This window comes from Benincasa hispida, chromosome 3, assembly GCF_027475165.1.
Source record: "Benincasa hispida cultivar pf3 chromosome 3, pf3_genome.v1.1, whole genome shotgun sequence".
Lineage (NCBI taxonomy): Eukaryota > Viridiplantae > Streptophyta > Magnoliopsida > Cucurbitales > Cucurbitaceae > Benincasa > Benincasa hispida.
In genome coordinates this window covers 50,283,218-50,295,638 of record NC_143480.1, presented here as the reverse complement: position 1 = coordinate 50,295,638, position 12,421 = coordinate 50,283,218, and the positions used below count along the sequence as shown (strand labels likewise).

At 39.1% G+C, this 12,421-nt stretch overlaps 1 protein-coding gene across 4 annotated transcripts; it reads left to right on the top strand.

Moving 5' to 3' along the window:
* Positions 1 to 90: 90 nt before the first annotated feature.
* Positions 91 to 10,632, top strand: LOC120073748 (shaggy-related protein kinase kappa). 4 transcript variants are annotated; one of them, XM_039026574.2, is made up of 13 exons: positions 91 to 442; positions 974 to 1,212; positions 1,402 to 1,494; positions 1,593 to 1,652; positions 1,744 to 2,016; positions 6,524 to 6,598; positions 7,510 to 7,566; positions 7,653 to 7,793; positions 7,870 to 7,920; positions 8,362 to 8,457; positions 9,244 to 9,327; positions 9,413 to 9,515; positions 10,242 to 10,632. In XM_039026574.2, exons 2-13 carry the CDS (start codon positions 1,048 to 1,050, stop codon positions 10,328 to 10,330), a joined length of 1,287 nt encoding a protein of 428 aa, XP_038882502.1. In that variant the 5' UTR covers positions 91 to 442; positions 974 to 1,047; the 3' UTR covers positions 10,331 to 10,632. The 4 variants fall into 4 exon arrangements, with proteins under 4 accessions (XP_038882502.1, XP_038882503.1, XP_038882504.1 ...); XM_039026576.2 differs by having other exon boundaries at positions 238 to 442; positions 1,407 to 1,494; XM_039026575.2 differs by lacking the exon at positions 1,593 to 1,652 and having other exon boundaries at positions 236 to 442.
* The last annotated feature ends 1,789 nt before the right edge of the window (positions 10,633 to 12,421 follow it).

Genomic DNA, 12,421 nt, shown 5'->3' with positions numbered 1-12,421 from the left:
TGTTAATTTCTTAATTCAATTGTTTTCCTAAAATATCTCTAAGGGCGAAATTGAGCATAAATTGTTAATCTCATCAAACATGACTATAATATCAATCTTAAAGTCTGAAGTTCCTAACATCACCATTTTAATTTTAATCTGATAACTATTTTTTAAACTAAAAAAAAACGTATTTTGTTTTTTTTTTTTTTTTTAATTGTTTTGATTTTTATTTTTCAAATCTTCTTTTTATTTTACGGAATCGCAAAGCTCTACAGACTCTCTCCCCTACTTTACTACACTTCACGCTAACTGAGAAAATCCAACCTCCACTCCCCCACCATGGAAACTCCATAAAATACAAAGCAGACCCATAGCCATACAATAATCACCCACCAAATTCTCTCATCGGGAGCTTATGATGAACCACCATTGCTTTGTATCGCCGCCAAAATCCTCCCAGGTTAATATGCTTTCTTAGCGATCTGCTTCAATTTACGATTCTCTCACCGTTTTTAGGGTTCATTCACCTAATTCAGCTCGTTCCTTGCCGATTCTATTCCAACTCAATTGGATTGGTTGTACGTTTTTGTCTTATTGCCGTTCTTTATTCATCCTGTATTTTGAAATTGAATTTTGGGTTTTGTTTTGCAAGTGAAAGCTATGTGATTGAAGTTTAGATCCGACCGAGGATGTTTGCTTTATTGGTTGAGTCTGTAGGTAGATCATGCTTGAATACTTTATTCGCATTCTGATTCTGATTGTGATTGTTATAAAAACCCATTTTCGGTGTTCAAAAGAAAACGAACTATAATGGAGGAATCTCGTTTGCCTTCTTTACTAAATAGCATAATCTATTTTTGTCAGAGCATCGCAATCGTATTTTTTATATCTCTGGAATTTATCTCCTTCGATCTGTTACCATTTTTATATTTTCTTGGGCTTTTTTCATCGTCTTTTTCGCTAATTGTCCTTTTCTTGTTCATTTCAATAGAAACCTTGGTGCTCAGGTTTTGTGGAGTGCAGGAGTACAAAGACGCGTGATGGTAATTAATACTAGTACTCCTAATGAACAGAGACAATATAATGGCGTCTGCAACCCTAGGAAATGGGGGAGTTGGTAGTTCTAGGTCTATCAATGGCTTCAAGGGTTCATCTAGTTCAGTGGACTGGCTTGGGAGAGAGATGCTTGAGATGAGACTGAGGGATAAGACAGATACTGATGAGGACCGAGTAAGTTATTGGATTTTGGTTTTTTATATTTTCTACCTCAATTTTTTTTTTTTGACAGTTTAATGAAACTTTTGCAATCTCTTATATTAGTCAGCGGAAGCTTTAGCCAATTTATTTATTCTAGATGACAGCACTGCACCTTTACTTCCCCATTTTTCTTTTGGCATCTTTATGATTTCATTCCTGTAGGATAGTGAGCCAGACATCATTGATGGAGTGGGTGCTGAAGCAGGGCATGTGATAAGAACCACCATCGGTGGTCGAAATGGTCAATCTAAGCAGGTTTGAGGCAAAAATGTTACAAGTAGCATTTGATTATTTGATCATTGATGACAGTGTCTTAATTGTTCTATGACATGTGCTTTACGTTGGTATGCCAGTCTATCAGTTATATTACAGAACATGTAGTTGGAACTGGTTCTTTTGGTGTTGTTTATCAAGTAAGTATTAGTGGTATGTAATGCTTATTCTATGTTTCCTCCATGTGATTTCGTAGTTGAAAGATTGAGTTAACCTGGTCACTTTTGATAGGCAAAATGTAGAGAAACTGGAGAAATTGTTGCAATCAAGAAGGTTCTTCAAGACAAGCGATACAAGAATAGGGAGCTGCAGATTATGCAAATGTTGGATCACCCGAATATTGTTTCCCTAAAGCATTGTTTCTTTTCAACAACAGACAAAGAGGAGCTCTATTTGAACCTTGTGCTTGAATTTGTTCCCGAAACTGTCAACCGTATGGCAAGGAACTACAGCAGGATCAGTCAGCGAATGCCCTTAATCTATGTTAAACTTTATACCTATCAGGTATTTAATTGACAATAATTGTAGTAGAATTGATTTTTTGCTCTTGTGGTATTCACAACTACAAGAGAATTTGCACAATACGATTTCATGACCTAGGAGGTACAAGAAGCCAAGCCCACAAAAAAACCAAAGGGACCCCACCAAAGAATAGGGGACCAAGGAACAATTTTGGTTAGTTCTGTAATAATTTAGGCAATAACCATAATTACACTCCTCTTAGTGGAGGGCTCTGTTCCATTTTGTAGTAGATTTAATAGATAATATGATTTCATGAATGAAAGTATGAGGTATGATAGTTGTGAATTGCAATTGTAAAATTTGGAAAACATATATATATATATACACACACACACACTCTTATACATACATAAATATTTAATAAATAACCACTCTCATCGAGAAAAAATGAATGAGTACAAGGTATATGAAAAACCAAGTCCCAAAAAAAAAAAAAAAAAAAAAAACAAAGGGACTGCACTAAAGAATGGGGGACCGAATTTGGAACAATTTTGGTTAGTTCTGTTATAGTGGCCGCTCTATGTCACAATCGCTCTTTCGGAAGCTTCTCTTAGCGATTGTGCGGCACTTGTTCCCGCTCACGAACAAGCCAGCCAACTCGAATACGGACTGCCGATGGCACACCGAGTGCCTCTTGCAACCTCCAATCCCGTTTTAGGGAAAATGGTTTTAGAAAACGGGTTTAGAGAAAAGGTTTTCGTAAGAAGATTTGAGAGTGTGTATAAAGAAAGAAAGATTGTAGTAGACTAGAAAGCAATAAGCAACAACAACGGCTTTATAGAGTACTACTCCGGGTATGAGGAAATGATGGTTAGTCTTATCCCCATATAGTGCATTCTGAACAAAAAGCCAACTGGCGCCCTTGCATATGCAAAAGGGCGAGTGGTCACTTACAATGAAAATGTAAAGAAAGCAAGCTAACTAAACTAATACAATACAGGATATGAAAGTATGCTAGAAGGGGGTTGGATTGGGCATGCGGCCATGGGCAACAGGCCCTGGACAAGCATGACCGTTACATTCTCCCCCACTTAATTGGTTGACGTCCCCGTCAACCGACCTTGTTCAAAACCTGCGATGGCCGGAGCTACATTCTTCAAGTCTTCGGCCCGCTCCCAACTGATCTCTTCGTCGGGGAGATCCTTCCATTTCACTAAGAACTCTGTCAGTTCTCGTCTGGGTCTTCCACTACGGCGCGTACGTTTACCTAGGATTTGTGCAACTTCTTTCTCATCAGAACTCTTCGTCGTGGCCAGTGGGCGCCTTGGCATGATCCGCTGTCCATCCTCGGGTTCGGGATGATAGGGCTTCAGGAGGCTCACACAGATGACAGGATGAATCTTCATCCATGAGGGTAACTGAACTCTATATGAGGTTCTCCCGACCTTCTCAATTACCTCCACTGGACCTTCATATTTCCTTGCTAGCTGTTGGTCTTCCTGGCCTCGGAAACGAAACTGTTCCGGTCGTAGCTTGATCAGGACCTTGTCCCCAGCTTGAAACTCAAGGGCCCTCTGCTTCTTACTAGCCCATTTCTTCACCCTCCTTGATGCTCTTTCTAGGTAGGCGCGAGCTATCTCAGGGGTTTTGCTCCACTCTTTAGTGAAGTTATGTGCCTGAGGACTTTTGCCTGCATAAGGGTGGTCCACCAAGTGTGGCCTGAGTGGCTGTCTGCCGCACACTTCGAGGGCCGCCTTTCCGATCGCGGAACTCTGCTGGCTATTGAAGCTGAGCTGAACCATACCTAACAACTCGTCTGACTGTTTCCGACGCTCAGCCAATTCTGGCGGGGCCATCTGATATGCCTTCCTGGCAGGCGGCTTTGCCCCTGGCAACAACTCAACCTCATGGTCAATCCCCCTTCGTGGGGGTAAGGGCTTGGGCAAGCTTTTCGGCATGACGTCCCGATACTCTTCCAAGACAAATAGATCGTCTCTTGGGATCTCCTCTTCGGTGGACTCAACCGATTCTATTGGGATGGTCATGAACGTGGGTTCGTCGTGGGCCGGGCCCCTCTTCAATTGGAGGGCTGAGATCATTCTCACCCCATTTGGCCGCTTGATACTGGCTTGGACTACAGTCGGTGTAGATCCGGTAATGACTAAACATTTGGCGAGGGGCACTGGTATGACTTTATGTTCAAGTAGGAATTCCATCCCCAGTTCAAGTTCAGGCGGCGAGCTTCTGTTTCCGCCATGAAGTTATGGGTAGCCCCAAAGTCAACCATAGTGGTTTTGGCCGATCTTTGGTTGACCCAAGCGTCCACATACATGAGACCTTTCTCTAGTGGCTCCGTCGCCTTTCCCATATTCTTCTGAAGTGCAGACAGGAATTTCAATGCCCCCATCCTGGGATTCTCAATTTTTGCCGCTGGCTCGGTTACCGTCTCCTCTAGTTCAGCCTCGTCTCCGGAGGTAGAGGCTAATGTGGCTTGAAAAGCATTGAACGCAGTTTGATTTGGACATTCACGCGCCCTGTGTGGCCCTCTACATATGAAACAAGACAGGGGGCGATTGTAATTGTTATGCTGTTGTGGCGGTCCCCGCCAGTTGTTTCCTGATCTCGGTTGAGATGATTTACGGTCCCCCCCTGTGTTCTTGTCTCCTCCTCCAGGCCTGGGAGGGCTGGAATGGCTGTTTCTGTTTTCCTCATTTGAGGAAGTTGATTGCTTCCTCACATCTTGTGAGTCAGTACTAAGGTCGTATAGTCGTTCAGCTGCCGCATAGGCAGAGGGGAGATTCTGTACTCTTTGTTCGTATAGTTTTGCTTTCGCCCACGGTTTCAGCCCCTCCACAAAGCAAAAGACCTTGTCTTTTTCGGACATATCTCGTATGTCCAACATGAGTCCTGCAAACTGTTTTACGTAGTCCCTGATGTTACTTGTTTGCTTTAGCTCTCGGAGTTTTCGTCGAGCCAAGATTTCGACGTTTTCAGGGAAGAACTGCGAACGAAGTTCTTGTTTCAATCTATCCCAAGTATCAATAGTGCAGCGTCCTTCCTGTATGTCTGTAAACCGTGATCTCCACCACAGTTTCGCATCTTCAACTAGATGCATCGTTGCTATTGTGACTTTCGACTCTTCAGTCACTGTGTTCGTCGCCTTGAAGTATTGCTCAAGGTCGAAGATAAAATTTTCCAGGGCTTTCGCTTCTCGCACCCCACAGAAGGGTTTCGGTTCTGGGATTTTTATTCGGCTCATTGCCATTGCTCCCCCAGGTGGGGTTTGGTTCCCTACCGCTCGGATGGTGAGATTCACCCTAGCACTCACATCCGCTATCTCGGCTCTGACGACATCCAGGGCCGATCGAAAGTCTTCAGATAAATCGGTTACCATCTGAAGTATTGCTTTTTGGGAGCTGTCCAGCTCTTCGACACGCTCCTCTATGTGGGCAACAGAGCCCGAGGAGCTATCGCCTCGTTCAAAGCTGCCGGACCGTACTGTTTTGGCCTCGAGGGTCTCTACCCTCATCATCAATTCTCTGACGGGTAATCCGTCTAGGCGGCCTACCACCGCATCAATTCCATCGGCTTTCTCGGCAACTTCTTGTAGCCGAGTCTCAAGGAAACGAACATTATCTGGGACCTCTCTCAGGTAGAGCATTTGTTCTTCCATCTCTACCAATCTGTCCACATGGGACTTGTTCAGGTTCTTCGTTGCCGACATGATCACTGATCTTCCCTCTATAAGCCAATTTGGCTCTGATACCAACTGTCACAATCGCTCTTTCGGAAGCTTCTCTTAGCGATTGTGCGGCACTTGTTCCCGCTCACGAACAAGCCAGCCAACTCGAATACGGACTGCCGATGGCACACCGAGTGCCTCTTGCAACCTCCAATCCCGTTTGAGGGAAAATGGTTTTAGAAAACGGGTTTAGAGAAAAGGTTTTCGTAAGAAGATTTGAGAGTGTGTATAAAGAAAGAAAGATTGTAGTAGACTAGAAAGCAATAAGCAACAACAACGGCTTTATAGAGTACTACTCCGGGTATGAGGAAATGATGGTTAGTCTTATCCCCATATAGTGCATTCTGAACAAAAAGCCAACTGGCACCCTTGCATATGCAAAAGTGCGAGTGGTCACTTACAATGAAAATGTAAAGAAAGCAAGCTAACTAAACTAATACAATACAGGATATGAAAGTATGCTAGAAGGGGGTTGGATTGGGCATGCGGCCATGGGCAACAGGCCCTGGACAAGCATGACCGTTACACTCTGCATCATGTCTCCATAGTATAGACAATGATCATATTTACACTCCTCTTAGTGGAAGGGCTCTTGTTCCATTTTCTTGTCGAATTATTTGTATCACTTACTATTGAAGGTTTTGCTTATGTTTTGGGCTTCTAGGCTCTAAGCATATGTTTTTGCATGTAACAATGTTATAAGTTAATAACAAGCAGCATTTTGGTTCTAGATCAACATTATGTGGATTTTATAGTTTGGTAATTTTGCTATTAGAGACTCATGATCATTCCTCTTTTACGGTGCAGATATGTAGGGCACTGGCTTACATACATAATTGCATTGGTATCTGTCACCGGGATATCAAACCTCAAAACTTACTTGTAAGATTCTTCCCTCACAAGTTTGAGGTTTACATTTGAGACTTTGTATAATGTTTTATAAGCTATGATATAGTTCGATTCATGTTTACTTGTTTTCATGTTATGTCACCTTAAGGGGGAAAAAAAAAGAACCATCTAATGTGGTGTTTAGAGCTTTTCTCGCACCATTTTGGGATCTCGTGGCTAGGTCTTTGAGATGATATTCCTGTATTTTACACATTTACTTTTTCTGCCTTTTGAGGTAGCCTTCTTGCCAGCTTTTCATCTCTTTTAATTTTATAATGGAATTATTATTTTGTTTTCCAGAAACATCTAACACGAGAAATGAAACATGGTGCAAATTTAAATTTTTCTGAAATTTAAGTGTGTTTTTTTTTTTAATTTTTTTTTAAAATTTTTTGAGAATTGCATGGGTTATCACTTTTCAGTGCTCTGAGTTTTGGTACTGAAAAATTTCTACGTTACTATTGAATTAGTTGTACACATTATTTATAAATATGAGAAGATTTTGTTTGGTGGTTAACTTGACTTAAAGTGGAAGGCTCTATCGGATGCATCCCAATGCTATTGGCTATTGCTATCAGCACAAATTTTGTTCTGATCTTTTGACTGTTACTTCCCATACAAGGAGCTGGCTCTTGTAATAAATTCTGGTCAGCCATATAATTTGGCTTCAAGTCTTTAGTGTCTATATGTTCACCTATATACAAATTTCACAAGTATTTGATTGGCTGATTGGGATATTAGGATTAATGGATTTGTTAGTAGAATGGATTCACATGTTTTTGTGTCCATTATTTATTTTATTCTTTTAGCTTTAACTAAATGAAACTAAAAGGAAAGAAGAAATGGATTACAAATTTACCAAACTATTTTTGAGTGATGCCTCAAGATGAGCTTTTCATTTCCAGGTGAATCCACATACACATCAGCTCAAACTTTGCGACTTTGGGAGTGCTAAAGTCCTAGTAAGTAGTTTTTGAACTCTTAATGGAGGGGAGGGATGTTGTCTTTTTCTTCTGAATTTATTTAATTTTGTTTGCCATTTTTTCAGGTGAAAGGTGAACCTAATGTTTCATACATCTGCTCAAGATACTATCGTGCCCCAGAACTCATATTTGGTGCCACTGAGTACACTACTGCAATTGATATATGGTCGACAGGATGTGTGATGGCTGAGCTACTTCTGGGAAAGGTGGTCTACTAGATTAACTATATGAATCTTGCGCCTGTTTTATTCATGATACTGATAATTCTGTTAACTTTTTCAGCCCCTTTTTCCTGGTGAAAGTGGAGTTGACCAACTAGTTGAGATTATCAAGGTGGGTCTATCTATTTATTTTCTCACTTTTAATTCTTTTTCATTTTTTCCTTTTCACATTCTACGTTCAAGTGTCAATTGGTCTTGGCAGGTTAGTTATAGCATTCAAGTTTGTAAAATTATCTTTTGTACAACTTGGTATAACATATGTAATCTGTATTGTTGATTAGGAGAATTAGGGAGTGCTCTTAACTAATAGATTGGATGATATTGTCTTAGAGTTCATGTTTGGATAGGTTTCCTGTAGTTCTTATGATTTGATCATTTATCGAGTTCATTTGTTTTTAATTAACCTTGTACTTTTGGCAAACATAGCTGAAAATTTTGACATTATGGTTCAATGTTATCAAATGAGATACCTGCCTGTTATTTATGTCTGCAGTTGGAGACTGATCTCATTTACAAAATCTCGTTTAACTTACCATTTCAATCACGTACACAGGTTTTGGGGACTCCAACCAGAGAAGAAATAAAATGCATGAATCCAAACTACACTGAGTTCAAGTTCCCACAGATTAAGCCTCATCCCTGGCATAAGGCAAGCCCATGTTTCCTTTCTCTTCTAAATGCTGTCAATGTAATTTTATATTTAGCTTCAAGAGATTTGCATCTATTTCCAAATAAAGGCGGCTATTTGAAAGAGGCATGCTACTATTATGTCTTGATTCATCGTTGGATACAGTATTGCTTTAACATTTTGGATCTTCAAGTGTAATTTATTGAATCTTAAATAACTTTTACTTAGTATCTCCGATGGAGTAATGATGGATCATCCCTTCCTCAGCCGCTATACTCATAGTTCTCTGCTCGTTTAAGTAGTCACAAAAAGTTCCATCTTTGGGGGATCCTTTCTAGTGGTATCATTATGTTGAATGCCTGAGGCCTGAGTGTTTATTCTTCATTAATATAAGCACTTGGAATTTGACTAGTAGCTTGTGCATGGAATTAGTTAATTACTTAAGAGGGTAGTCGCAGTTTTGGAACATTGGATAAATTGCAGGGGAAAGACTTGAGCATGCCAGGAACGATATTTTGTAGTTTTTCCTTGAACATGTTTTTTGGCCTGTCTATTGTCTGCATCCTTGTCCTAAACCATCAATCCACTTCTTTCTCCAGCGGTTTTTGTTTGTTTGTTTGGTGCTGCATTCTGTTAATATGTCTCGTACTGTTTGCTCATCTCACATTGGCGTTCTAATATTTAGAGAGTTGCAGCTGTTTCTTCGTACTCTACTTTGTTGTTGTAAAATACCCTTACCTAAGAGAGAAAAAGGAAAGGAATTGACTTGCTATGGAGATTTATTTGGAATATCATACTCATGGACAGGTTTTCCAGAAACGTCTACCTCCTGAAGCCGTGGACCTTGTATGCAGGTTTTTCCAGTATTCACCGAATTTGCGGTGTACTGCTGTAAGCTCAGCTTCCGCTGTTTTAACTTTTATTGGGAGTAACGCAATATTCATTTCTTGTAATATCTTTTTGTGGTTTACTTCAGTTGGAAGCTTGTGTCCACCCCTTCTTTGATGAGTTAAGGGACCCAAATACACGCCTTCCTAATGGCCGGCCACTTCCTCCATTATTTAATTTTAAACCTCAGGGTGAGTTTCCAGTTTTACCTGTTGCTTTGTGTTAATCTGTCTCCGAGCTACAGAGATCTTTTACATGTGCAATTATTGACTGAGTATCTTGATCATTTACGTTAACCAGTTCATTATGGATGAAACCATTTGAGGAGTGAAATTATATTTCAAGTATCTATTGTGCAGCATTCTGTTATGCTTTTTATCAATTTTTTTTTCTATTTATTATTATTATTTTTAATTTAAGAAACATAACTTTTCATTAAAATGATGAAAGATTCAAATCTATAAAAATGAGACAACAAACTCTTCTATGCCATAGCAGAAAATCTTTGCAAAAAACTAAAACAATCTAAAGACGAAACTCAAAACGATGTCACAACTAATAAACTAAGGAAGGGACTAATCTTGAAAGGCTCAAAGAAATCTTCCAAAACAAAACTCAGGAAGCTAATGTATAACCGCAAGAGAACAAAACAACTGAGGATAAGCTTCTAAAATGTCCAACGAAACTGAAAACCGTAGATCTTGATTTAGCATCCACTGAAAGTGAAGGATGGGAAACCAACGCCTAACAATACTGCATCTTGATGAGTTTATCAAGTTTTAGTGCATAAAAAATTTCTGTCACCAGTAGATTATAGATCTCTGACATCTTGATGAGTTTATTTCTATCAGACATGAATTTTATTTACTTTCATGCACGCCTTTCATGCTGAGGTTCGGGTTTATTTTGTTTGGCAGAGCTTGCTGGCATACCACCTGATACCATTAATCGACTCATCCCAGAGCACGCTCGTAAGCAGAACTTGTTCATGGCTTTGCATACCTAGCTACAGATGAGAGGTCTCCATTGGTGCTGCTTGTCACTCTGCTCCAAGTCAAGTCTTAAACGTCCTGAATCCACCATTGCTCGATATATATGATGGGTGCATTCTCTCAGAACAGACTTATAGCAGTAAACAATTTGAGAAATCTGAAGCTTTGTGTTTGCTTGAAGAAGATATTTTTGTATTTAAAATAAAGACAGATAATTTATGGTGTATATTTTTCAGTCAATCAATACCCATAATATGGTTTATGGTACCTCTACATCTTGTAATGGTTTCTCTCTTGTTCAATATTGTTCCTTCCATTTCGTCTTCTTCCTTTTGCCTGTTTTTTTTTTCCTCCTTAGTAGATGCAAGAGATTTTGGTTCGATCGTGAAAGAAAAAGAAGAGTTCTAATGGCTGTTATCTTTTCTTTGTTTTACTGCTCAATTTTTGGATTTTAACCAAAGGTAGAAGCAAAGTCTATGGACATGAATGAATTTGGGTTGGTTTTTTTTTTTTTTTTTTTTTTTTTTTTTTTTTTTTATTATTATTATTTTTTTCCATTGTCCTCGTTGTATGGATGACCTAAGTTGAGGAAAAGAAAAGAGATTTGTCCCATTTTTGAAAATAAAGTTTTTTCTATCATTTGCTAACATCAAATTTGGGTGAAATTACAAAAAACAAACATCGCACATGCGCAATAGGCTTTCTCACTCTTGCCGTCTCGTTTCATTTTATCTCACATATTGCTCTCCTCTCTCTCTCTTTTTTGTCATGGTCTCGCTTTTGATCTCGCTTTGCAATACAAATTGAATAAAGGGAGAGAAGAAGAAGACAGTTAGAGCTACTCGTTTGGATGCACCAACATTGGTGCATGGTCTTTGTTAAAAGATATAAAATAGAGAACACTTTGTTTACATCCTAAAACAAGGAGAAAAAACCACGATAGAGAATCACTTTTTATTATTTTAACATAAAATGAAAATTACAAGAGAAGTCATATTTATAGGCTCTAGTAAGTCTTAAGGAAATAAACCTAAGGTAAAGTAAAATATTAAAATAACCTCGGGCTATAAACTATCAACAAAGCCTCTTATTTCTAACACTCCCACTCAAGTTGGAGCGTAGATGTCAATCAGACCCAACTTGCTAACACGAGTCAAAACTTTTTTGGCTGAGTAACCTTTTGGTGAGAACATCAAGAACTTGTTGACTAGATGGAGTATACAGATTACAGATACTACCATTGTCCAGTTTCTCTTTTATAAAGTGTCTATCAATCTCCATATGTTTTGTTCTATCATGTTGTATAGGATTATTGGCTATGCTTATAGCCGTTTTATTATCACAATAAAGCTTCATAGGTAAAACACTGCCTTGGTGAAGATCAAATAGAACTTTCTTAAACCATATTTCTTTATAGATTCCTAAACTCATAGCTTCGTATTCAGCTTCAACACTGCTTCTAGCAACAACACTTTGCTTCTTACTTCTCCAAGTAACTAGGTTACCCCACACAAAAGTACAGTATCCAGAGGTAGACTTTCTGTCAATAACTAATCTTGCCCAATCAGAGACGGTATAAGTCTCAATGCATTTCCCGTCAGTTTTCCTAAACGTCAGACTTTTGCTCTCCGAACTTTTCAAATATCTCAGAATCTGATTCACAACTTCCATATGTTCTTCATAAGGTGCCTGCATAAACTGACTAACAACATTAATAACATAGGAAATATTTGGTTTAGTGTGAGATAAGTAAATCAACTTTCCCACTAGATGCTAATACCTCTCTTTACCAACAGGAACTTTGTCAATAGAATCTCTCAATTTCACATTGAATTCAATAGAAGTGTTAGCAGGTCTACATCTAGTCATACCTGTTTCTTTTAACAGGTCAAAAGTGCATTTTCGTTGTGTGACAGAGATCCCTTCCCTTGATATTGCCACCTCCATTCCAAGGAAATACTTTAGATTTCTTAGATCTTTGATCTCAAACTCGTAAACAATTTTCTTTTTCAGCCTTGTGATCTCAGCAGTATCATCTCTTGACAAGACAATATCATCTACATACACAATTAGAACAACAATTTTCCCAGATATTGAACTTTTTG

Coding starts and splice junctions, on each gene's coding strand:
- LOC120073748 (XM_039026574.2), top strand. CDS start 1,048: ATGAACAGAGACAATATAATGGCGTCTGCAACCCTAGGAAATGGGGGA. Junction 9,328..9,412: donor CGAATTTGCGGTGTACTGCT/GTAAGCTCAGCT, acceptor GGTTTACTTCAG/TTGGAAGCTTGTGTCCACCC. Junction 9,516..10,241: donor ATTTAATTTTAAACCTCAGG/GTGAGTTTCCAG, acceptor TTTGTTTGGCAG/AGCTTGCTGGCATACCACCT.